Genomic DNA, 25,392 nt, shown 5'->3' with positions numbered 1-25,392 from the left:
TAAGATTTAAACAATGTTCACACATGGGGGGTTAAGAAGCTATGTCACAATTGGCAGCAATATCACTATACTAAAGCTATAAAAGCAGCAGATTTTTAGACCCTATCACTAAGGGGGTTGGGTGGTGGTGGTGGTGGTGGTGGTGGTGGTGGTGGTGGTGGTGGTGGTGTACATTTGAGTTAGTCCTAAAGCTTTCTATTACTCTATATATAACATTCAGTAAAGTTATTAATGTCCATGGAAGTAAGTGGCTCTTGTTGAAACATTTTGAGCCATTTCCTTTATATCTAAATATGAATGTAAAAAGAATCAAGGCACCCTATCTTCATTCCTTCACAACCTCAACACCTTCTCTCCCATCCACTTCATGTGATCGTCCTCAACCCAGCGTGCCTCCTTCCTAGAAGTTGACGTCCTCCTCTCTGATGGCTCCATCTGCACCTCTGTCCACATTAAACCCACCAACCACACCTGCATTTTGACAGCTGTCATCCCTTTCACACCAAAAAAAATCCCTCCCATACAGCTTGGCTTCCTGGGGACAGCATATCTGCAGTGACAAAAACTCCTTTGCTTAGTATGCTGAGGGTCTCACCAAGGCCTTCACAGGCAGGTACTATCCCCCAGACCTAGTCCGCAAACACATCTCCCATACCATTTTCCCCTCACACCCCCATCTTCCCACCACCCCGACAAACCAGTCACAAAGAAGTGTCCCATTCATTCATTCATCAACCAGTATCACCCCGGACTGGAACAACAGAACCACATCCTTTTTCACCAGTTTGATTACCTATCATCGTACCCTGAAATGAGGAACATCCTACCTGAGAAACTTCCCACCCCTCATAAAGTGGTGTTCCATCACCCAACCAACCTCTACAACATCCTAGTCCATTCATATCCCATTTCCAATCCCAAGCCCTTGCTGCAAGGATCATATCCCTGCAGAAGACCCAGGTGTGAAACCTGCTCAATCCACCCACCCAGCACTTCCTATTCCATTCCTGTGACAGGTTTATCCTACCCCATCAGGGGCTGGGTCACCTGTGAAAGCTACCATGTCATTTACCAACTCTGCTGCAATCATTGCACACATTTTTTTATTGGTATGACTACCAACCGAGACGGCCTTGCTGTAGTTGATACACCAGTTCTCGTCAGATCACCGAAGTTAAGTGCTGTCAGGCATGGCCAGCACTTGGATGGGTGACCATCTGGGCCGCCATACGCTGTTGCCATTTTTCAGGGTGCACTCAGCCTCGTGATGCCAAGTGGGGAGCTACTCTACCGAATAGTAGCGGCTCTAGTCAAAGAAAACCATCATAATGACTGGGATTGCAGTATGCTGATCACACACCCCTCCTATCCTCAGCTGAAGATGACACGGCAGTCAGATGGTCCCGATGGGCCCCTTGTGGCCTGATGACAGAGTGCATGGCTGCCAACCAGGTTGCTTCAAATCCTTCTCCTGTTTCTACTTTGTTGAATCACATCTCTTTCCTGGGTTCTTTGGGCCTTCTCCTTTTGCATTATACTTCTGGCACCTTCCCATTCCTGTCTCAAATACAGGAAGTTGTACTTATTAATTCAACTAATGTAATCAGAAGATTGAGAGAAATCGCTTATGGAGTTCTCCAAAACTCAGTCTATGGCCTGTCATTGTTCCGTGGTTGTAATCAATCCAAGCTTACATACAATGTAATTGAAACAATCAAGTTTGACAAAATAATGTAATTGTATAGGTAAAAAGTCTGATTGTCGGGGACTGCCAGAAATCCGTCTTTCCTTCTCATCCCGTCTGGTAAGTCTCCCCTGACCTGTGGCTCTGGGTGACTTTCCCAAAGCTACCCCTTTTCCTAGACCTCTCTAATCCTTTTCCTTCACCCGTCTTCTTTTCCCTCAACCCTTCTGCCTGAAGGAGGAGCTACTGGCTCCGAAAGCTTGCCTGATTATAACCTCCTCCTCCTCCTCCTTCTTCTTTGTGTGTGTGTGTGTGTGTGTGTGTGTGTGTGTGTGTGTGTGTGTGTGTGTGTGTGTGTTCAGCTGCCACTTGGTAAGTAGATTTTTTATGTATCTAATTACATTTTTTATACAATGTAATTAGATAGAAAGAAAAATCTACTCACAAAGCAGTGGCAGGAGAACACACGCATAAAAAAGAGCTTTTACTTATGCAAGCCTTCGGAGCCGGTGGCTCCTTCTTCCAGCCGAAGGGTTGAAGGGGAAAAAGAGAGGTGAAGGAAAAGGATGGGAGAGGTTTAGGAAAAGGGTAGAGCTTGAAAAGTCACCCAGAACCCTAGGTCATGGGAGACTGACTGTACAGGATGAGAAGGAAAGCTTGCATACAAAACAGAAGAAATGGTAAAAAATGTTCTTAACAGTATCATTGACTGAGATTCTGCAAATCTCTGAATTTTGAAAAGATAGGTGTTCAGTTCTGCACATCTCGATGTACTACACCACTGATAAGTGTAACACATGGTAAGGCTATACAGATGTGAGTTAGTAATTCCTATCCACCATCTTTTACACATTACGGTAATAGAAATTCTTCTGTGGAATAGGAGGAATTGTCAAGTAGAAACTTTACAAATTTTACTTTGCTGCCTGTCAGACATTTTATATCACTGGATAGGCGATCCAAAATATTTGTTGCTGCATTGTGCACCCCTTTTGATGCTAAAGACAACTTTAATGTGGAGTAATGAATGCCATTTTTTCTTCTGGTATTCTATTATGTACATCATTGTTCCTTTTGAACTGTAGTGGATTATTTACAACAAATATCATGAGGGAATAAATATACAGTGAAGCAGTAGTCAGAACATCCAACTCCTTAAACAGATGTCTACAAGAAGGTTGTGGGCGAGCATCACATATTATTCTTACAGCATGTTTTTAGCAATGAAGACACTTTCTTAAAGATAAGTTAACCCAGAAAATTATTCCCTATGACAACACTGGACGAAAATATGTAAAATATCTCAACTAACTGATACGTCTCTCTCCAAGATTTGCAGTGATTCTGAGTGCAAAAGTGGTTGCATTAAGTTGTTTTAGGAGTTCCAAAATGTGCTTTTTCCAGTTTAAATTATCATCAGTATGGACACCTAAGAATTTTGAAGTTTCCACCTTATTTATTATTTCGTCTCCATGTGGTGAGGAAATCACTGGTGTAGTGCCCGTAGACATGCAGAACTGAATGTGTTGTGTCTTTGTAAAACTGACAGTGAGACCATTCACAATAAACTAATCAGTGATACTTTTAAGAAAGTTGTTTACTGCTTCTTCTGTTTCAGTTTGTATACTTGGACTGATTACAATACTAGTGTCATCTGCAAAAAGAACTAATTGTACTTGTTGTATATTATTTGATGAGTGAACATGTAAATGGCATTTTCAATAGACAGCTCTTCTGAACCCAAACTGTGATTTACTGAGGATATTAATGTCGCTAATGTGAGATACCAATCTAGAATAAATCTTCTTCTCAGAAATTTTGGAAAATGATGTCAGCAGTGAAACAGGTCAGTAGTTATTGACATCTCTTGCATTACCTTTCCTAAAGAGGGTTTTAACGACTGCATATTTCAGCATCTCTAGAAAAATGCCCCGTGTTATTGACACATTACACATTTCGGACAAGACCAGGCTTATTGTATGGGAGCAAATCTTTAGTTGTCTATTGGAAACACTAATGAAACCAGATGAGCTTTCATTGTTGAGAGAATGTATAATTTTCTTAACTTCATAAGAAGAAGAAGTTGATGGTACATTCATGTGATTGAATTTTATGAGAGTTACTTTTTCAACATACTACTGTGATTTTTCTCTTGAACTGTTTGTCCTATACTTTGCACTATATTTGAGGAATGATTATTAAATATATATCTTACCTGTAGCTCATCATTTATAGCCCTTCCATTCAGTTCTGAATGGAAACAACTGTAGAATGGAAATGGTAAGTTTCCGGACATAGGTTCCTGCTCAAAATATTATGTACTCAATCCCCTCTACAAGTCCTAGAAGTTTGTAATGGGCGTTTCCAAACACTCTGTATTTTCTGTTTTATCCATTTGTGTAAACACACATTTTTATTTTCAGATGCAGGAGAATGGGAACCAGAGCCAATGGGAGACTCGGGTGTGAGAATTTGGTGTCCAGAAATTTTGCAAGAAGGTCAATGGCACCATCTAGTGCTAATTGTCAATAGAGCTGTCCTTAAGAATTCTACATTTTCTCTGTATGTTGATGGACGCCCTGTGCATACAAGAAAGGTACTTTCTTGTGTGTAGTGCTTGAAATTATTTCAGAGTAAATTATAACATTTGTAAGTGTAAAGTTCTTAGAAACAATGGATAATCTGGGATAGATTAACAGCAGTGAGAATAGTACATAAAATAAGGAAAAGGCAATCACTCACCTATAGCAGACCAATCTTTGGTGCACAGGAACACATGATAGAAAACAGTATTGACAGTAGGCTTCAAGCTCTGCATTTTCTCCAGTAAAAGTGCATACTTACACGCACCCACACACATTGCCATTTCCGTATTTTACATATTTTTCCATCTATGAATTTCTTTTATTGTTGAACTATGTGCATAGGACAGACCGCTGCTCACCACATGGAGGTGGTGCTGGGCAACAGAGAGGCACATTTAAAAATAGAATAAGCTATTGGACAAAGTCTTTCTTCACATACAGAAAACACACACACTCATAGATGCACAATTTTTCAAATTCACGACTTCTGTCATCTCTGGGTACTGAGGTGAGACAGTTTGGTACTGAAGTGAGACAGTTTACTTTTAAATGTACCTTTCTGCTCCTCACTGCCTCCTCTGTTTGGTGAGTATCACATATCAAAGTTCTTACAAAGTAATTTAGAGGATACAGTATTCTTAGTGTGTACATTCATGTACTTTATGTAGAAAGAACACCCTTGTGTTCCTCTGCTGTGTGTGATATATTGTGGTATCCCACTACATATTCCATTAATAAAATGGAGCAAAAAAGGAATTTTGCCAGTGGACTTATGTATGTGACCTCATTTCTCTAACTTTATAACTGTCATTTTGATTTGTTATGTTCTGTATATGCTGTAATAGTTTTTTCGTAATGGGTTATTGAAGGAAATTTTTTAGCCAAGACATTATGCATTACACCCTTAAAAGCAGTGTACAATGGACAAATATATATACCAGAGGCAGTTACAAAATTGGTAACAATTTTCGGTTGGTGTACTCTGAAACACCAACTTTAAATAGGCTTTCAGTTCTTTGAGAACAGGGAGAAATTGCAGAGATGCAAGAGATTTGCCGTATCACATAGTAAGTGTATTTATTGGAGGTGCATAATAAAAGAGAATGAGTATGGGTTACATGATGATTGATTGCAAAAAATTCTAAGAAAACATTACCTTTCATGGGATGGGCACCAGCAGTGTTAACTGCTGTACGATTCATAGTGCAGAAAAATATGTGTACACTATTTATAAATTTTTGCATCACTTTGTGAATGTCATCCAAGGAAATAATCAAATCATCAATGCAATAATAGTCCTCATAGGACTATTGCATCAACATATGGAAAAATTAAGATTCTATTTCTAGTAGTGTTTTGACAAAAAAAAAAAAAAAAGGGGCAGCAATATTCTCAGATAATAGTTGTTCTTAGAATTAATGCTTGTAGTGAAAAGTTTAACAGAAGCTTGCATTTTTGGAATTTAGTAGAATCTTTCTAAAAATCACTTGTGCCAAGTTTAAATATGCTGCGGCTGCTTCAGCAGATGGGCTGTAATGGGCACTCTGCTGGAAAAAGTGCATACATTTGCTTAAATAATCAGATACTAAGTACTTTGTAGGATATTTTAGAAACTGTGCACTACCAGCAATGCAGGTTCAGAACGATGTTTTGGTGTGATAGATCTCGAAATGGCTCAGTGGTAAACTGCCACTTATCAGTTCTTTCATCTTTGGCAGTATTCATTGATCTGAAAAAGCCCACCTGTAACTGGGTTGGTAAGTCAGCTCAAAGGTCAGCAGAAGGTGACGGCATACCACCTCTAACACTGCCATGAATATAAAGCACTATGGTGTTCAACACAGTCTTTGGATTGATGACTGCTTTACATTGGGTCTTGAAAGATGTGGAGGGACACAGCATTTTTTCATTAGAAATCAGTCACATCATTTCCTGTGCTGTAGGAGAATGGGCAATGTCATTGTATTTTCAGTTTCCCAGATATTCATTGAAAATTGAGCCCAGTCTTGTTCTTGAAGCTTCAGTGATTGTAACAATTACAAGTAATATAGGAGTTCTTACACCTTTTGAAACTGTAATAAAGTATTATTTGGCCCAGATTTGTTTCCCTTTTATTTTTTTGCAGTCACCACAGAAGATGCTTTAAATAAACAGCAAAATACTTTATTACAGTCATAAAAGACAGAATAATCCCATATTACTTGTAAAACTGTGGCTGTGAAAGAGAGGCCTCTACCACAATAAATACACAAAATAGTTACACTTTTATCACTATTTTCATCACTAGAATTGTGGTCTTTCTTGTAAACTTTCACTAAAGTCTCTTCACAAATTGAAATGGAAAGCCATGTGCTTATTTACACTGAAGTATGTGGAAGAAACACCTGTGGCCATATGGTTGGCCTGCACCAAGCACTCTAGCTTTCCAAGCTGTGATGCTAGAGGGACACACATGGCAGAAGGCCACATGCATGTAGTATCTGCTGAAGCACGTGGGAGAATTGTACTTGCCAAATGATGTCAACTGGCTAAGTTTATGCAACTCGCTTTTCTTCAGATAAAATCGCAACTTGTCATATAATCTCAGACTGTGCATGTATAAATACTTCATAGTTTCAGAACATTTATGCAGTGTACAAGTGTTTGATTTATAGATGAAACATTATATCATTGTGCTGTTTTCTGACCATGAATGAGATGATGTTGATGTAATGTTTTTCTTCAACAAATTTCATTTTATAGCTAACAAATTTCCTGTAATGTGTCACTTCTGTTGTGCATTGATTATTAATAATAGAGACTGAGATCCCTCTCTCTCTTTTTCTGTCTAGCTGCACTACATCTCACAGAACCCAGGAGGCGGTGCAGCAAATCTGACTGTGGCATCATCAGTGTACGGGTACATAGGGACGCCGCCAGTCTGGCGTCGCAACTCGCGACTTGTTTGGAAACAAGGACCTTGCCACTTGCTGGAAGAGGTTCTGAGCCCACAGACTGTCTCTCTTTTGCATCAACTAGGGCCACACTATATGGGCAGTTTACAAGCACCGGAACTTAATGGTATATTGCATTTTAATTACTATGAATATTTGAACCACTTGTACTTAATTTTTGTTTGTGTATTTAAAAGGGAATTTTTATATTGCAAAAATTTCAATGACGAAGAATGTGCAAATGTAAAACCTAGCTCAGGATGTATGCAACAAAAACAAATTAACATTCTCTGTACAGATAAAGTTAAAAGAAATTGGCAGATCTAAGACTTGTGCATGAATTAATTCAGTCTGGTCACTGTCCGTAGAAACTACATTGTGTTGTGATTTCCCTAAAAGTTGGCATTCAGAGAGTCTCTCAGTGCTGCTTTCTTGACTGTTACTCCACGATGCATTGTTTCCAAGCAGTGGTGGCTGGAAGTCAGTTGTTCACTCATTTAGTGCTTTGGAGAGCCACAAAATGGATGTCCCTACTTCCACAAAGTGCTGTGTAACTTTGAAAACATTTTACAGGTGTAATCAGTTCTCACATATTCGTTGGTGTACCTCACTTCCATAGTTGTCTTGCTTGCAACAGTTTGTTGTTAAATGGGGAAGAGTTTGACTGATGATGAAATTCTTATTGTGCTTGAAGAATGTGGTTCAGAAATTGATGATAATCCTTTTTAAATCAATGACGGTATTTCTGGAATGCATGGTAATCTGCTTGAATCCTTAATTTTCTGAGCAGGACACGCAAGGAAGTGGAAAAAGTTTGTCACCTGGAGGCTGCAGCAGTCACTATGGCCTGAGTGGAATGTGTTAAATTAACTAATTTGTTACACAAAATGATTGGTGTAGGCTAAGCGAGCTATTTGAGAAAACGTAACCTACTGAATTTTGAAGGTTAAAAAAAAAAAAAAAAAAAAGTATGTGGTGAGTGAATCAGTTCAGGATACTGTGATGTGAACATCTAGCTAATCAAATGGTTGTTGGTTCTCAGTTTTTGCATTTTCAAAATTTTATTGATGTATCAGGTTGTTTTGAAAGCTTCAACTACTCACATATCTGTAATAGCACAATAAAAGTAATTAACATTTGTGTTGTGATCCTATGATTTATCAGGTCTCGGTAAGGTTTAAGAAAGGGGTGATAACATTTGAGGCCATTGATTTCACTGTTCTGTGTATGTACTGCCATTTATGTGACTGTTGTAATGATAAAATCACCCTAAAGTTGCTTGCAGACTTCGAACTGAATCATTCTGTGATGCTGTAGTATGACACTTTATCTGAATGGAGATTATTCTTTTATGTATTATACTGCTCCATCATTTTTAATATACCAGACTATATTTTGACTATTTATGCATGAAATAGTCTCTCAGAGTCAGCCTTTATAAATCAAGTGAAGTGGTCTTCAAAGGATAATCAACCTGAATCATTGACTAAAGACAAAATGAGGAACAGTTCTCTTGCAAATTGTTGGTATGCTCTGATGTTTCTAGCAATATCTGTTACACACAGGAGCAGCATGTTGTTAAAAGAAGTGTAGGATATTTTACACAGATGCTGTTTTTACCACAAGGCAATTCTGATGGAAAACAGTGTGACACCTGGCCTAAAGACTGTGGTTAATTATTTGAGCTAAATGTGTGAAGGGGGTACACTTATACTTAATCACTACTTGTAATATAATGTAGATAGACAAATAAAAAAATCTACTCATCAAGCAGCGGCAGGGGAACATAAACACAAAAGGATTTAACTTTCACAAGCTTTCTGAGCCAGTGGCTCCTTCTTCTGGTGGAAGAGTTGAAGGGGAAGGGGTGAAGGAAAAGGAGTGGAAGCTTTATGGAAAGAACAACAGTTTAGAAAAGTCACCCAGGACCTCAGGTCAGGGGAGACTTACTCCCCTTTAGTTCTTCCCCCAGAAGAAGGAGCCACTGGCTCCGAAAGCTTGTGAAAGTTAAATCCTTTTGTGTGTGTGCTCCCCTGCCACTGCTTGTTGAGTAAATTTTTTTTATCTGTCCATTTACATTATATTATCAATAATTATTTTCTTTGTTAATACTACTTAGGCTTGTGTGGCGCCAACTTCCCAAGTGTTCTAATGGGAGTTCTCTCTGTCATCTTTAAAGAAGTGGCAGAGCAGCCAAGTAGAAAAATGAGAGTGTAGCACTATATGTGCTTCATTTCATTCAAGCTAGAGGGGGGAAACGTTAGTCTTAAAGATGTAAAAATACAGTGGAGTGGTCATTCTCAAAAAGATAAACCTGTCAGTTTTTGCAAAATATTTGTTGAAATATTTAGAACCTATCACATATTTCATTTAATGTTCAACTGGAAAAGGAGTTACAGGGTGCATGGTAAAGCAAAAGATAATTGAAGGCAGGAAGAAAGAAAAAAAATTGGGATGAGGAGGGAAGGTAGGTGAATGAGAAAATTAATAAAATAAATAAAATACATGCGTCAAGTTAATAAAAAGTACATGTAACAAAGGCAGCACAGGTAGAGAGACAGAGGGGAAAAGAGAGAGAGAGAGAGAGAGAGAGAGAGAGAGAGAGAGAGAGAGAGAGAGAGAGAGAGAGAGAGAGAGGGGGGGGGGGGGGGAGAAGGTTGATGCTAAGAACTGGGAAATTCGGGTGGGGGGGGGGGGGGTGGACATTAGTGTGAATTAAAATCAAATTGATGATGGGAACCAAACGTGTGTTGGGTAGTGAATTCCCATTTCCACAAGTTTGAGGAAATAATGTTGAGTGAGGGAAGCCAAATGGCATGATCCGTAAAATAAGAATCCATGACTGCTGTTAAGTTTGATAACTTATTCAGCAATACATTGTTCTGTGTTGTTTTTGTAGGCAATTTTCTTGTGGCCATTCATTCTTAATAATTTCTAAGTATCAGTGAAATCAATATAAAAAGTTAGGTCAGACATGCACGGTAGCTGACAGATAACATGTGTACACTAACAAGTCTCCATTCTTTTAGTTACATGTTTTGTAACGATAGTGAAACTATGATTTATGTTCTTGCCTGTTTTCTCAGAACAGATGTACAATGGGTTCAGTCACACAGGTAAGGAGGCATGATTTAAGTGTGTTGTTGGGTGTGATAAGTATATTACGTAGGTCAGGTGAATGACAAAGTGGTAATCCTTGTCTTCGGCAACTATACCTCTTTCTGCTGTTTCTTACCTAACTCTTGCCTTTAATCTTGATGAAGGGATTTCAGTAATTCTGAAAGTTGGAAATTCAAGTTAGTTTTAAAGTGCCTGTGCCCACGATTAATTATTACTTATTCTTCACATGTAATAATACATCTTTTAGTTTACAGATCAAATATTAGGTTATTGTAATGTGGAAAACTTGTGCACTGCTACAATTAGTCAACACCTTTCTTTCTGTAGCAGGATTTGCATGCCTCCTTTTCAATTGTGGTACATGGTACTGGGAAATTTTATAATAATGATTATAAATAAAAATGTGTTTTTACCTTTTTCATAAACATTATAAAGCAATGCCTTAACTGCTACTCGTTTTAGACTACTAGGTGGTGGGCTAATGTGTTCTTAAAAGAGAAAATTCATAGATAAAATAATATTTTGTCAGTTGTAGTAGTTTTTGTGTTTTACAGTGGTCTTCCCTTTTGTTAGGGATTGAACCACTACCATCATTAATCGCAGAGGAGAAAGTAATATTTGGATTAAATGCAAAAGCTGTGTCACAGCTTACATTGGCAAAGATCAGAAAAGTATACAGTAGAGCTGACAATAAAGCAATTGCCAAACAGGTATGTACGACTTCTTTTCCCTTCTTTTTCGAGTAGAGGTGCGTTAGTATTGCATGTGTGTATTGAATGTTAAATGTGTAGTATGCATTATCAAACTGGTTGTGCCAGTTATGAATTTTAAGTCTAGGGTATTGTGTTGTCAGAAATATATTGTGTCCTTGTAGTGTATTTTGTAATCTTTAATGTTTACTGAAGATGTGTAGAATGAACCAGGGCCTAAAGTTGTCAGTGAGGGGAATTTCGCTTGAAATAATGAAGTTGTAGCCTGAAAATGTTACATTAAAAACTTGTTAAAGTTTTGACATAAATCTGCAAAATGTGTTTCAGCTTGGTATGTCATCTCATGAAAATGCTACACCAATTAGGATACTGCATAACTCTGCCGGTCATTTGAGTGGCCCTGCACGCTCTCTTGGAGGTGTTGTTATCGGGTACTTGGGAGTGCGTGTCTTCTCCCCGAGACCAGTTACCAAAATGGTTGACAATGTTGGAGGCTGTTCTGTTCTACTAGGTATGAAACTGTAGGTAGATGTTAAGTCAGCAAAGAAGATGTAGAATGACATTAAAATAGTGTTAGTGTTTCAGTGTTTTCTCACATGTCTGTGTCAGACTGTATGAGCTAATTAAGCTTGTTTTCTCGGTACAGGGTTAATCGCTATGGCTCAAGATGTGGAAAGTTTGTATGCTGCAGTCAAGGCACTTGTGTGTGTCGTTCGCAGCAACAGATCAGCACAGTTAGAAATGGACCGTCGCCGTGGGTACCAGACATTAGCTATGCTGTTGCGCAAGAAGCGCCCTCTTCTGAATAGCCACATACTACATTTAACCTTCAGCCTTGTTGGAACAGTTGACAGTGGCCGTGAAAGTTCTACTATTCCAAACACAACTGCATTCCATGATCTCCTCTGTGATGTGGAGGTACAGACATTGCCTTGTTGGTAGCTTTATTATAGGCAGGATAATTTTATATGCAAATTTAAAATGCAGATTTTTTGGCTCATAATTTTTGTTTTTGTTGAATATAGTGAAAAGTGAGTACAGCTGTGAATCTCTATGTTCATCTTTATAATGTGTGACATATCCTCTCCATTTACATGTTTTAAAATATTTGTAAATAAAGAGCTAAAAAACTACATTCACTTTGTGAGGATCGAGATGTTATGTACGGTAATATCGAACCCAACATTAAGTATTCGCTCGTTTATAATGAATTAACTTTATTTCAATCATGTCAGTGCAAACACATCAGCTCGAATACAGAGTTCGAAACACACTGAGATCAAGATCAACAGTTTTCAAAGAAGTTCGTTCTCGAAGATGAGGCGGTCGACTCTTGCAGTCGATAACTGCCACAGAGCCCCTGCCGGTAGTGCAGAGCACGGTGAGGATGAAGAGAGGCGTGTGTGCACCTGGCTGGCTGACGGCGCAGGGGCGCGTGACCGATCGTGTCGTGGCAGGCGCGATCGGACCGTTTCTCGATGTCTTAGTAGGCGTGACCTGCAGAGGGAAGGAGGTGCAGAAGGCGTCCACAGGTTGACCGTGCGATGCTGCTGATGGCACGGTGGAAGCAGAAGGCAGCAGCGTGTCGGTGGGGAGAACATCGTCGCGCTGATGCCGTGCGGCGCAGCGGGGTTTTGATCCGATCAAAGGTGCGGAGTGTGTCGAAGATGCAATGTGATGTATTGCCAAAGTATTTGCCGGCAAGTGCCGCGATAAGTACAACGTGTCCGGTAACAGTTTGTTATTGGCCGTATGACGTAAAGGAGCAAGCATGCTGTGGCTTAACAGGTTGCGGTAATGATGGAGTTATAGAGGCGCTTGATGTCGCAGCAGGGGAGAAAACAGCAAACTACACATGATTGACCTTGGCGGCGGATGACTTCGGTGTAGATGGAAGCGTCACCTGAGAGTCCGTGGACGGTGAGTGTGTTACAGCGGTAGATGGCAGGATGTTCCAAGTGGAGTTGACAGTGTCAGTGTTTTGATGTGTGGAACAACCATGATCAAAGGTTGGGGGGGTGTAACTGTGAGCCCTGTCCATGATGCATGGCGAGGGTGAGAGGTAGTGGAAGGCGGACGTGGTCGGCGAAACCAAGGTCGGAGCAGGAAGGCGATGAGACATAATGTGAACATGAAGAAGTCGAATTGGTGGATGAACTACTGGTCCATGGCGGAGAGGCAACACAGTTTGATGGAACTGGAGTTGCGTGTGTGCTGTCACTGTCAGTGCTGCAGTCGAGTCGTAAAGCTGCAAGCTGCTCGCGCGAAACTGATGCGCGGTCGTGTGTCGGAGCGGAAAGATGCTCACTTGTCGAAGCAGTAACGGAAGATGTGTTGGTCGTACATTGCGAAGGTAGTGAAGAGGGCGGCAAAGCAAGCGGCACTGGAATGTGGCTGGTTATGCTGTGGCACAGAAATGAAGTGTCTGGAACTACCGAGGAAAGATGGCAGCGGCGTAAATAAGTTGCTTGTATCACATCAGTAACGTAGAATTTCCACTTGAGGCGGCGTGATGATGGCAGTTGTGACATCTGGGACATAGATCCATGTAGCGTGATCGTCAGGGTATCATTTGTAGCTGGTAGTAATGGCAAAAGATCGTCAGCAGTCGGTCGGTGTTGGCTGCAGCATGTGTAACTGATCTTGTACCAACAAGTTGTATGTCGCTATTTGCTCATGTAGCTGTCGCAGTTGTTCAGGTGAAAATGTATGTCGTGAAGTAGTCTGCTGTGTATCACTGAGTAAGATGGGGTCGAAATCAGAATCTGTCTCTATCAAAGGGTAACCTGGCATACACGACAAGGTCGGCGCCACAGTATTTATGTAACAGTTCAAGTAGAAGGGATCGTGTGTGCGATAGCGAATGTGAAACTCAGTACTCGGTGGTGGCGGAGTGAGAACACGTTCACTGCTGTATGAAGCATTGATACGGCTGAAATCTTCTGTGGTGGGTGAACAAGTTGCGGGCGCAATTGAGTAGTGAACGGCCGGGCGGTAAGCTTGCGCAGTGTCGGCGAGTTGTTGACAAGATGCGGGTGCGGTAGCTGTGGCGGGATTGCATGTCGCGCAGCTGTTTGTTTCGACTGGGTTGAGGTCAGTGAGCCAGCAGGCGGGGGCCGTGACGTCGCTGTCGGGCAGAGTCGGTGCAGCTCGAGTGCTGCGTAGAGGGAGGTGTGGCACGTCCAGTGTTGCACTGAGAAACAGCCGGCATTCTCATTGGTGTGCATTGTCGTTGATCGGTAGGATGTCCTTGATGAAACTGTTCTTGTGATGTTGGTGACAGGTGCTGAATTAAAGCGGCTTTCACTCTGGTGTACTTGTCACTCAAATTGTCACAGGTAATGTCCGTAATTATATAATGATAGTCCTTTAGGTGCCTGAAGAGTACGAGGTATTTTTCACTTTCGTCGGTGATGCCATAAGAGGAGAATATATACTCCGCAGCCATGAACCACATTGGAAGTTGGTCCGAGAGAAATGTTGGTAGTTGAATGCTGCAAATGAGGGACAAGTGCGGAGAAGCGGTGGAAGAGTTGGCGCGAACATTCGAACTCTGGAAGACGGGCTGTGCGGAAACTGGGTCAAACGAATTTGTATGCGGCGTGGAAAACACGGTAGCCGTGATGGGCATTTGTAAATTCGACCAGGCATGCCATTTAGCCATAGTTCAGAGTTCGTGCGAACTGGGATTTGCAACATAGTCCCTGTTTGTTGCAGTCCATTGTTTGGTATGATTGTCTGATGTAGAAGCACTGCACAAAGTTAATTCATTACACAAAAGCAAGTCAAAATTGTCCAATTTAATCAGCGAAGGAAAACTGCACTGTCCGGAAGTGAAATTACCGACACGTTGAGCGGATTTCGACGGACAACGTGTGCGCCTCGGTCGTATTGTCGACGTATGGGAAGGTGATGAAAGTTACCAAAAAGCACGATTCACACGAGAGTCGGGAATTTACACACTAATTACACTTCCTGTACACTGCATCCAGATGCGGTGCGATGCGAAGTTGATGGACGTAGAAATCCGACAAAGGGTTGCTGCATTGTTTGTCCATGGCGATGTTCCAGTACACATTTCTGGCGTCGTAAGCCGCATTCGTGAACGTTGGGGTCACGAGTATGGGGATCGAGATGTTACGTACGGTAATATTGAACACAGCATTAAGTATTCACTCATTTATAATGAATTAACTTTATTTCGAACATGTTGGTACAAACACATCCGCTCGAATACAGAGTTCGGAACACACTGAGATCAACAGTTTTCAAAGAAGTTTGTTCTCAAATATTAGGCGGTCGACTCTTGCAGTCAATAACTGCCACTACTTTATTGGACAATTATATCAACACAGGCACATTAAGAATTGAGATTATTCTATCCCTTAATGATTTGAAGGCAAATGATGAAAGAAAGATGAAAATATAATGAAAATGTGTAAAAAAATTTTAACATACCTTCGGCATTTGGGATCACGATGGTTAGTTGTTAGCCAGGCAGAGCTTACTGAGTTGTGCGCTGTGAACATATGTTCTGCAGACTCTAATATTTCATTGATTCCCTCAACTAAACAATATCACTAGCTGCTTATAAATATGTGTTAGGAGAAAAACTGACTCGAGGGGAGTGGGGGTCAGTTTTATTGTAATAAGTGCTAAATATATATTTAAAGCCACATACTGCATCTTGCTTTCAATATTTTCAGGACAGTTCAGATTACTCTTAGCACTCCTACCATCCCAAAAGCAATAGCTCATTTTTTTCTGTAGGTGTGTTTGTATGAACTTCTAAATGACTTCTTCTTCTTCTTCCAAAACACCATTTTCAGAAATGAGTCATTAATAATACTAGGTAAAATTTTTAATGTCATTTGCTGATGATCAGCTTGTTATGATGTGTGTGCATTGGAATGTTTACTTCGTGACAGAACTGTTGGCCAATACTTAACCTTCAGGAAGTGAATTGTATAGTACTGCTGATAGACCAATATAAAAGTAAAAATGATAAACTTCCTAGTTAGAAAAACTAATAGCTCCTTCCTGAGGAAGGGGAGAGGAATAGGTTTGTGAAGATTCAAAGGAATGTCAGCTCACTCTGAGCTCAGGATAAGAGGTACACACCTGTAACAATATTATGAAAAGGAAAGTTGCCACTCACCATATAGAGAAGATGCTGAGTCGCAGATAGACACAACAAAAAGGCTGTCATAAATAAAGCTTTTGGCTTCTGAGGTCTTCATCAACTGACACACACACACACACACACACACACACACACACACACACACAAATGCAACTCACACACACACGACTGCATTCTCAGGTAACTGTAGCCATACTGTGAGTAGCAGCACCAGTGCATGGTGGGAGTGGCGACTTGTTGGGTGTAAGGAGGAGGCTGGGGCAGGGAGGGGGAGGGATAGTAGGGTAGGGGTGAAAGCCAGAGCAGTGCAGCTGGGGAGCGCCAGGGATGAGGTGGAGAGAGGGTAGGGCAGCTATGTGCAGTTGGGAGGGTAGACGGAGGGCAGTGGAGAGATGGGGAAGGAATGGAGGCAGAAAAGGAGCGAAGTAGAAAGACTGGGGGGTGTGATGGTGGAATGAGGGCTGTATAATGCTGGAATGGGAAGAGGGAGGCTGGATGAGTGAGGACAATGACTAACAAAGGTTACAGGAACATAGGATATATTGCAGGGAAAGTTCCCACGTGCGCATTTCAGAAAAGCTGGTGTTGGTGGAAAGGATCAATATGGCACAGGCTGTGAAGCAGTCATTGAAATAAAGGGTGTCATGTTTGGCAGCGTGCTCAGCAACTGGATGGTCCACTTGTTTCTTGGCCACAGTTTGTCAGTGACCATTTATATGGACAGACAGTTTGTTGGTTGCCATGCCCACATAGAATGCAGCGCAGTAGTTGCAGCATATCTTGTAGATGACATGATTGGTTTCACAGGTAGGCCTGCCTTTGACGGGAAAGGTGATGTTTGTGACTGGACTGGAGTGGGTGGTGGTGGGAGGATGTATGGGACAGGTCTTGCATCTAGGTCTATTACAGGGGTATGAGCCATGAGGTAGGGAGTTGGGAGCAGGGATTGTGTAGGGAAGGACGAGTATATAGTGTAGGTTCGGTGGGTGGCAGAATACCACTGTGGGAGGGGTGGGAAGGATAGTGGGCAGGACATTTCTCATTTCAGGGCATGTCAAGAGGTAGTCGAAACCTTGGCAGAGAATGTAATGCAGTTGCTCCAGTCCTGGGTGGTAATGAGTTATGGGGGGAATCCTCCTCTGTGGCCAGTTGGTGGGCCTTTGGGAGGTGGTAGGAGACTGGAATGATAAGGCAAGGGAGATTTGTTTTTGTACAAGGTTGGCTACTTTTCTCCTTCCCTGCTAGCCCCACCTCCCCCCCTCCCCCCCCCCCCCCCCCACCTCTCGCCTGTCCTCCGTCAAACCTGCAGCACTCCCCTTCCCCCTCCCCACCACAGCCTCCTCCTTAACCCCACCCAGTCGTCACTCCCATCATACGCTGCTGCTGCTTGCAGCGTGGCTACAGTTGCCTGACACTATGTGTGTAAGTTGTGTTTGCACATGTGTGTGTGTTTTTGACGAAGGCGTTGCAGGCTGAAAGCTTATATTGTGACAGTCTTTTTGTTGTGCCTATCTTCGACTCAGCATCTTCGCAACTTTCCTTGTCATAGTATTGTTACATTCCATCAGGGACAGACCTGTAGTGAAGATGAGGTCAGGCAAAAGTCCTGGTGTGTGAACTTTCCAGATTGACCTGTAGTGAAGATGAGGTCAGGCAAAAGTCCTGGTGTGTGAACTTTCCAGATTGATGTGCAGTTTTTTTATCCTTATTTGGAAAGTAGTTGTGATTTCAGCAATATGTTTTAGGTTTGGCACGAAGCCCCAGGTGAACTCCAGCGTTCTCTGTTCGAGCACCTCCTGGAGCTAGTCTCGGAGTCTAGTGAGAAGCGTGCCAATTTGCGTACAGTGAGAGACCTCGGCCTAGTGCCCCGCCTGCTGTTAGTCCTGCCTTCTGTGTCGTGTGCTCCCACGCGGCAGGTCTTGTTACAACTGCTCGGCACCCTTCTGGCGGGAACACCGAGGCATTCTGACCTTCTAGGGTCAGTGGTAATATATTACTACTAATTTTGTTACTAAAATACTGAGGTAATGCCAGTATTCTAGCAATAACAGTAGCTCATAGCATATAATTACAATAAAAAATGACATTTTCATGGCATTAGTGCTCATTACCATAAATTTGAAATGCTTGCATAGTTGGTAAAATAGACTGTAATTAGCTTTTATTGTTATCAGTATTATGAACTTCAAATTCTTGCAGTATTGTTGTGTTTGTGGTTAAATAAAATGTTATTTATTATAAAGTAAATATTTGCTGCATAGTTCATAAACTTTTTAAAATTGGAACTGTGTTCTGAACATTAAAGAATGTCAATGTCATTCAAAGCAGTTCATCCATAGTACTATAGAGGTAAAATGCAAATTCCTCTGTGTTCCAGGGCTTAGATGGTAAGGTATATCCTGAATGATTCTCTCACTTGGTAGCGGAATCAATGCTGTCACAAAACTTCCTCAGAGGTTGAAAATACCGCTTCAGTTGTAAATTACTTTCTTTTCACACGACCGGTTTCGGACTGTTAGAAGCCTATCCTCAGGTGTCATTGCTGTGCTGTGGTCCCCGAGCACCGCGTTTACCAGGCGCATTGTGCTGCGTATGCTGTTCTGCACTCATAGGCAGCACACTGCGCTCGGTACATGCGGCACTTGCGGACCACAGCACAGCTATGACACCTGAGGATGGGCTTATAACAGTCTGAAACTGGTCGTGTGAAAATAAAGTAATTTACAACTGAAGCGGTATTTTCAACCTCTGCTATAATGCTCAGTTGCAGATGTTCTTCCAACAGGATTGTTTGTAACAAAACTTCCTGATAAAATGAGGTAATTGGATGGATAAAAAAATACTCACCAAACAGTGGTAGAAAACACATGTAAGAGATTCTAACTAGGCAATCTTTCTGAGCCAGTGTCTCCTTCAGGCAGAAGGTTTGAAGGGGAAGGAAGAGGGGTGAAGGAAAAGGACTGGAGTGGTCTAGGAAAAGGGGTAGATTTCGGGGAAGACACTCAGAGCCGGGCTCAGGGAAGGCTTACTGGACATGTTGAGAGGGAAAACCTTCCTGATAGATTCAAACTGTGCACACCAAATTCAAAACTGAATAATTCATACCTTTCTTGGTCAACATTTTTACTTGTGGAATTATTAAATTATGCCCCACAGGCTGAATAAAAGCTCCATTTTGTAAGTGCCTTTTTCCTGTTTGTTAAGCTGCCCCTCTCCTGATATGTTGCTACTATAGCATCTCAGAGAGAACAGACATGGTAGAGAATAGATTATCAACATTGTACATGCCATTCCAGAATGAATCTTTCAGTCTGCCATGACTGTGTTTTTTCAAAACTTTTTGATCGTACGCCAGACCAAAACTCAAACCTGACCTTTGCTTTTCATGAGAATACTATTTTGGGGCGAGTTGTTGCATGACTCAAGGTCTGCAAATGTTGTTGTTGTTGTTGTTGTTGTTGTTGTAGTCTTCAGTCCTGAGACTGGTTTGATGCAGCTCTCCATGCTACTCTATCCTGTGCAAGCTTCTTCATCTCCCAGTACCTACTGCAACCTACATCCTTCTGATTCTGCTTAGTGTATTCATCTCTGGGCACCCCCTGCGGGTCCGGGGATTAGAATAGGTCCGAGGTATTCCTGCCTGTCGTAAGAGGCGACTAAAAGGAGTCCATCCCCCTCACGGGGGTAGTTAGCGCCTGCGTCCGGAGACGGACGGTTTCACGACCTATAATTGTGGTCTCTTTGGTTTTTCACTTCTCGTTTCTTCCTTCCTTTTGTTGGTTCCTTTCCTTGCTCTTCTCCACTTCACTGTCTTCCTTACTCTTTCCCTTGACTTCTCCTTGCCTTCTCATTGCCTTTTTCTCCTTTCCTTCTCATTGCCTTTTTCTCCTTTCCTTCTCATTGCCTTCTTCTCCTTGCCTTCTCATTGCCTTCTCATTGCCTTCTTCTCCTTGCCTTCTCTGGTCTCCGCCTCGGCGTTTGAGACAGTCTGTCCTCTTTCTCCCTCTCTCTCTTCTTTTTCCTCTTCTTCCTTCCTCCCTGTGCGTGTCTGAAGGCCGACCCACGCGTTCGCACGCGTAGCCGGTGACGGGGTAACGCGTAAGTCCCCGCCCTGGGTAGACATGTAAGGCACGCGCGTACCCCCTGGTAAAGGCCAGGCCCGGGGAGGGGTGATTGCCTGAGCTGATACCTTCTGACCATGCCGATTGGTCCCTCCGTCTGTTTCTTGGGAGGTGTGACCTGAGGTGTAAACATTCACCTAAGGCGGGAGTGCCCTCTGAGAGGGTCCCCACAAGGAAGGAGCGCGCCATCGGAGACGCTGGCAATCATGGGGGATTCCTCCGCAATGGATTCTACTCCATCGCTTTCGACTTCGACCCAAAAACGGAAACGTGACCAGCCAACAGTGACAAAAGTACTACCGCCTGCCCCACAGTTCCTCGTAGTTTCTCGATCTGAGGACGGAAAGGATTTTTCCTCTGTCAACCCTTTCGTCATTCAGAAGGGCGTAGATGCCATAGCCGGATCTGTCAAATCTTGTACCAGGTTGCGTAACGGTACCTTATTACTAGAAACTGAGAGTGCCTTTCAGGCGCAAAAACTGCTTTGGGCCACACTCTTGTACACGTTCCCTGTCCGGGTGGAGGCCCACCGCACTTTGAATTCGTCTCGTGGTGTAGTCTATAGTAGCTCCCTCGACGGATTGACTGACGAGGAGCTTCAATCTTTCCTCGCTGAGCAGGGTGTGACGGCTGTCCATCGGGTCATGAAAAAGGTCAACAATGACCTTGTACCGACCCGGACACTTTTCTTGACCTTCGATAGTGTTAAGCTGCCATCGCGCACCAAGGCGGGCTACGAGGTTATTTCTGTTCGCCCCTATGTCCCGACACCTACGCGCTGCTACCAGTGTCAGCGTTTCAATCACACTCGACAGTCTTGCTCCAATGCGGCTAAATGTGTCACTTGTGGCAGGGATGCCCATGAGGGTGACTGTCCACCTCCGTCTCCTCGTTGTGTGAACTGTCAGGGTGACCATGCCGCATCCTCCCGCGACTGTCCTGTCTATAAGGAAGAACGCTGTATCCAGGAAATTCGAGTCAAAGAGAAAGTGTCCACCTCGGCTGCTCGCAAGCTATTGGCTAGTAGGAAGCCCACGCTGCTCCCAGCGGGGAAATACAGCACTGTCCTCGCCTCTCCTCGGACTACCCGGGAGGTAGCAACCCAGACATGCGATCTGACCTTCAGCACCACGGTCGTCCGTTCGGCCAGTGCTAAGATCGCGCGGTCGACGTCTCCTCTTCCTCCCGTCACCCCACAGACACCAGCCACTTCCTCAGTTTCTGCTAAGTCGAAGACCCCGAAGTCAGATGCACGGGCCTTCAAGAAGGAACCATCCCGTGCAGACTTCCTCCGTCCCTCGACCTCCCAGCCTTCGACCGGTACTTCCACCAAACGTCCTTCTAAAAAGGCGCATAGGAAGCACAGTTCTCCTTCTCCGCCGCGGCGCCTTTCTTCTCCTGCGCCACCCAGCGGTTGCCGCCCCAGGCCGTCATCCGTTTCGCCTGGCCGCACCGCTGGTAGCCGAACATCTGGCCGTTCACCGGCGGAGGAAGCTCCCCCTCCCGGCCATCCTCCCGAGATGGCCGATGGCCCTATAGACCCCATGGACGATGACTGTCTGCCTCCGGATAGCGGCGGCAGTGCTCGCTTGAAGCCAGGCCCTAAGCGGCCTTCGAGGTGACCACTTCTATCATCTTCCTTTTCTTACGATGGCACTTATTCACTGGAATATTCGCAGCATTCGCTCCAACCGAGAGGACTTGAAGTTGCTGCTCCGCTTGCATCGTCCGATCGTCGTAGCCCTCCAGGAAACGAAGCTACGCCCATGCGATCAAATTGCCTTGGCACACTACACCTCTGTGCGTTTTGACCTACCCCCTGTGGTAGGTATCCCAGCTCATGGAGGGGTTATGTTGCTGGTCCGGGATGATATTTACTACGATCCCATCACGTTGCACACCGGCCTGCAGGCAGTTGCCATCCGCATTACTCTCCCCACTTTTACGTTTTCCTTTTGTACCGTTTACGCTCCATCGTCATCTGCCGTTACCAGGGCAGACATGACGCAACTTATTGCTCAGCTACCTGCACCATTTTTGTTAACTGGAGACTTCAATGCCCACCATCCCCTTTGGGGCTCTCCAGCATCCTGCCCGAGGGGCTCCTTGTTAGCAGACCTTTTCACCCAGCTCAATCTTGTCTGCCTCAATACTGGCGCCCCTACTTTTCTTTCGGACACATCTCACACCTATTCCCATTTAGACCTCTCTATATGTACTCCCCAACTTGCACGCCGGTTTGAGTGGTATGCACTTGCTGATACATATTCGAGCGACCACTTCCCGTGTGTTATCCATCTCCTGCAGCGTACTCCCTCTCCGTGCTCCTCTAGTTGGGCCATCTCCAAGGCAGACTGGGGGCTCTTCTCTTCCAGGGCGACCTTTCAGGATCAAACCTTCACAAGCTGCGATCGTCAGGTCGCACACCTCACGGAAGTCATTCTCGCTGCTGCTGAATATTCCATCCCTCACTCTACTTCTTCTCCACGTCGCGTACCGGTCCCCTGGTGGACCGCAGCATGTAGAGACGCTTTACGTGCTCGTCGACGTGCTTTACACACCTTTAAACGCCACCCTACAGTGGCGAATTGTATTAATTATAAACGATTACGTGCTCAGTGTCGTCGTATTATTAAAGAAAGCAAGAAAGCCAGCTGGGCTGCTTTCACAAGCACCTTCAACAGTTTTACTCCTTCTTCTGTTGTCTGGGGTAGCCTGCGCCGGCTATCTGGCACTAAGGTCCACTCCCCAGTTTCTGGCTTGAAGGTCGCGAATGAAGTCCTTGTGGCCCCTGAGGCTGTCTCCAATGCCTTCGGCCGCTTTTTCGCCGAGGTTTCGAGCTCCGCTCATTACCACCCTGCCTTCCTCCCCCGCAAACAGGCAGAGGAGGCTAGGCCACCTGACTTCCGCTCCTCGAATTGTGAAAGTTATAATGCCCCATTCACCATGCGGGAACTCGAAACCGCACTTGGCCGATCACGGTCCTCCGCTCCAGGGCCTGATTCTATTCATATTCAGATGCTGAAGAACCTTTCTCCTGCGGGTAAAGGTTTTCTTCTTCGTACATACAATCGCATCTGGATTGAGGGACATGTTCCCGCATGCTGGCGCGAGTCTATCGTTGTCCCGATTCCTAAGCCGGGGAAGGACAAGCACTTGCCTTCCAGTTATCGACCTATCTCGCTTACCAGCTGTGTCTGTAAAGTGATGGAGCGAATGGTTAACTCTCGATTGGTTTGGCTGCTCGAGTCTCGACGCCTACTTACCAATGTACAATGTGGATTTCGTAGGCGCCGCTCTGCTGTTGACCATCTGGTTACCTTGTCGACCTTCATTATGAATAACTTCTTGCGGAAGCGCCCGACCGCGGCTGTGTTCTTTGATTTGGAGAAGGCTTATGACACCTGTTGGAGAGCGGGCATTCTCCGCACCATGCATACATGGGGCCTTCGCGGTCGCCTCCCTCTTTTTATTCGTTCCTTTTTACTGGATCGACAGTTTCGGGTACGTGTGGGATCTGTCCTGTCCGACACCTTTCGCCAGGAGAATGGGGTGCCACAGGGCTCAGTTTTGAGCGTCGCTCTCTTCGCCATCGCGATCAATCCAATAATGGATTGCCTCCCAGCTGATGTATCAGGCTCCCTTTTCGTGGACGATTTTACCATCTACTGCAGCGCGCAGTGTACACGTGTCCTGGAGCGCTGTCTTCAGCGTTCTCTTGACCGTCTTTACTCCTGGAGTGTCGCCAATGGCTTCCGTTTTTCTGCCGAGAAGACGGTCTGTATTAACTTCTGGCGCTACAAAGAGTTTCTCCCACCGTCCTTACGACTCGGTCCCGTTGCTCTCCCAATCGTGGAGACAATCAAATTTTTAGGCCTTACCTTTGACAGGAAACTTAGCTGGTCTCCACATGTGTCATATTTGGCCGCCCGTTGTACCCGTTCTTTAAATGTCCTCCGTGTTCTCAGTGGTATGTCGTGGGGAGCGGATCGAACCGTCCTACTTCGTCTATATCGGTCGATCGTCCGCTCCAAGCTGGATTATGGGAGCTTCGTATACTCCTCTGCACGGCCATCCATCTTACGCCGCCTCAACTCCATACAACATCGGGGTTTACGACTTGCGATCGGAGCATTTTATACCAGTCCCGTAGAGAGTCTTCATGCTGACGCTGGCGAATTGCCACTCACCTACCGGCGCGATATACTGCTTTGTCGGTATGCCTGTCGGCTACTGTCAATGCCCGACCATCCGTCTTATCGTTCCTTTTTTGATGACTCTCTTGACCTTCAATACGGGTTGTATGTCTCTGCCTTGCTACCCCCTGGAGTTCGCTTTCGTCGCCTCCTTCAACACCTTCATTTTTCACTCCCTGCAACCTTTCGAGTGAGCGAGAGCCGCACGCCACCTTGGCTCCAGGCTCAGGTCCGCGTTCACCTCGACCTCAGCTCGCTCCCAAAAGAGGTCACCCCCGGTTCGGTCTACCACTCCCGTTTTTTGGAACTTCGTTCGAAGTTCATCGACATGACTTTAATTTATACAGATGGCTCTAAGACCAATGACGGGGTCGGGTGTTCCTTTATTGTTGGGGCACAAAGTTTCCAATACCGGCTCCATGGCCATTGTTCGGTCTTCACAGCTGAGCTCTTTGCCCTCTACCAGGCTGTTCTTTACATCTGCCGCCACCAACATTCTGCTTATGTCATCTGCTCAGATTCCCTGAGCGCCATCCAGAGCCTCAGTGATCCGTACCCGGTTCACCCTTTTGTACACCGGATCCAACGCTCTCTTCAGCAGCTGGTGGACTTCGGTACGCCGGTTAGCTTTATGTGGGTTCCTGGCCATGTCGGTATCCCTGGGAACGAAGCTGCGGATGCCGCGGCCAAGGCTGCGGTCCTCCAGCCTCGGACAGCTTCTTGTTGTGTCCCTTCGTCCGATTTTAGCAGGGTCATTTGTCGGCGCGTTGTGTCGCTGTGGCATGCCGATTGGGCTGCACTTACCGACAACAAGCTTCGGGCCTTAAAACCTCTTCCCGTGGCTTGGACGTCCTCCTCACACCCTTCTCGGCGGGAGGAGGTCGTTTTAGCAAGGTTACG

At 44.3% G+C, this 25,392-nt stretch overlaps 1 protein-coding gene across 1 annotated transcript in view; it reads left to right on the top strand.

Moving 5' to 3' along the window:
* LOC126456073 (WD repeat and FYVE domain-containing protein 3) overlaps positions 1-25,392 on the top strand; it is a 303,206-nt gene that overhangs the window by 126,627 nt on the left and 151,187 nt on the right. Inside the window, 6 exon segments of the mRNA XM_050091831.1 lie at positions 4,108-4,280; positions 7,101-7,329; positions 10,896-11,032; positions 11,360-11,543; positions 11,679-11,950; positions 17,921-18,153. Of these exon segments, the coding sequence (XP_049947788.1) occupies positions 4,108-4,280; positions 7,101-7,329; positions 10,896-11,032; positions 11,360-11,543; positions 11,679-11,950; positions 17,921-18,153 (1,228 nt within the window).

The sequence above is a fragment of the Schistocerca serialis genome, chromosome 1 (assembly GCF_023864345.2).
Source record: "Schistocerca serialis cubense isolate TAMUIC-IGC-003099 chromosome 1, iqSchSeri2.2, whole genome shotgun sequence".
NCBI classification, from domain to species: Eukaryota; Metazoa; Arthropoda; class Insecta; order Orthoptera; family Acrididae; genus Schistocerca; species Schistocerca serialis.
This window is presented reverse-complemented; position numbering and strand designations above follow the sequence as displayed.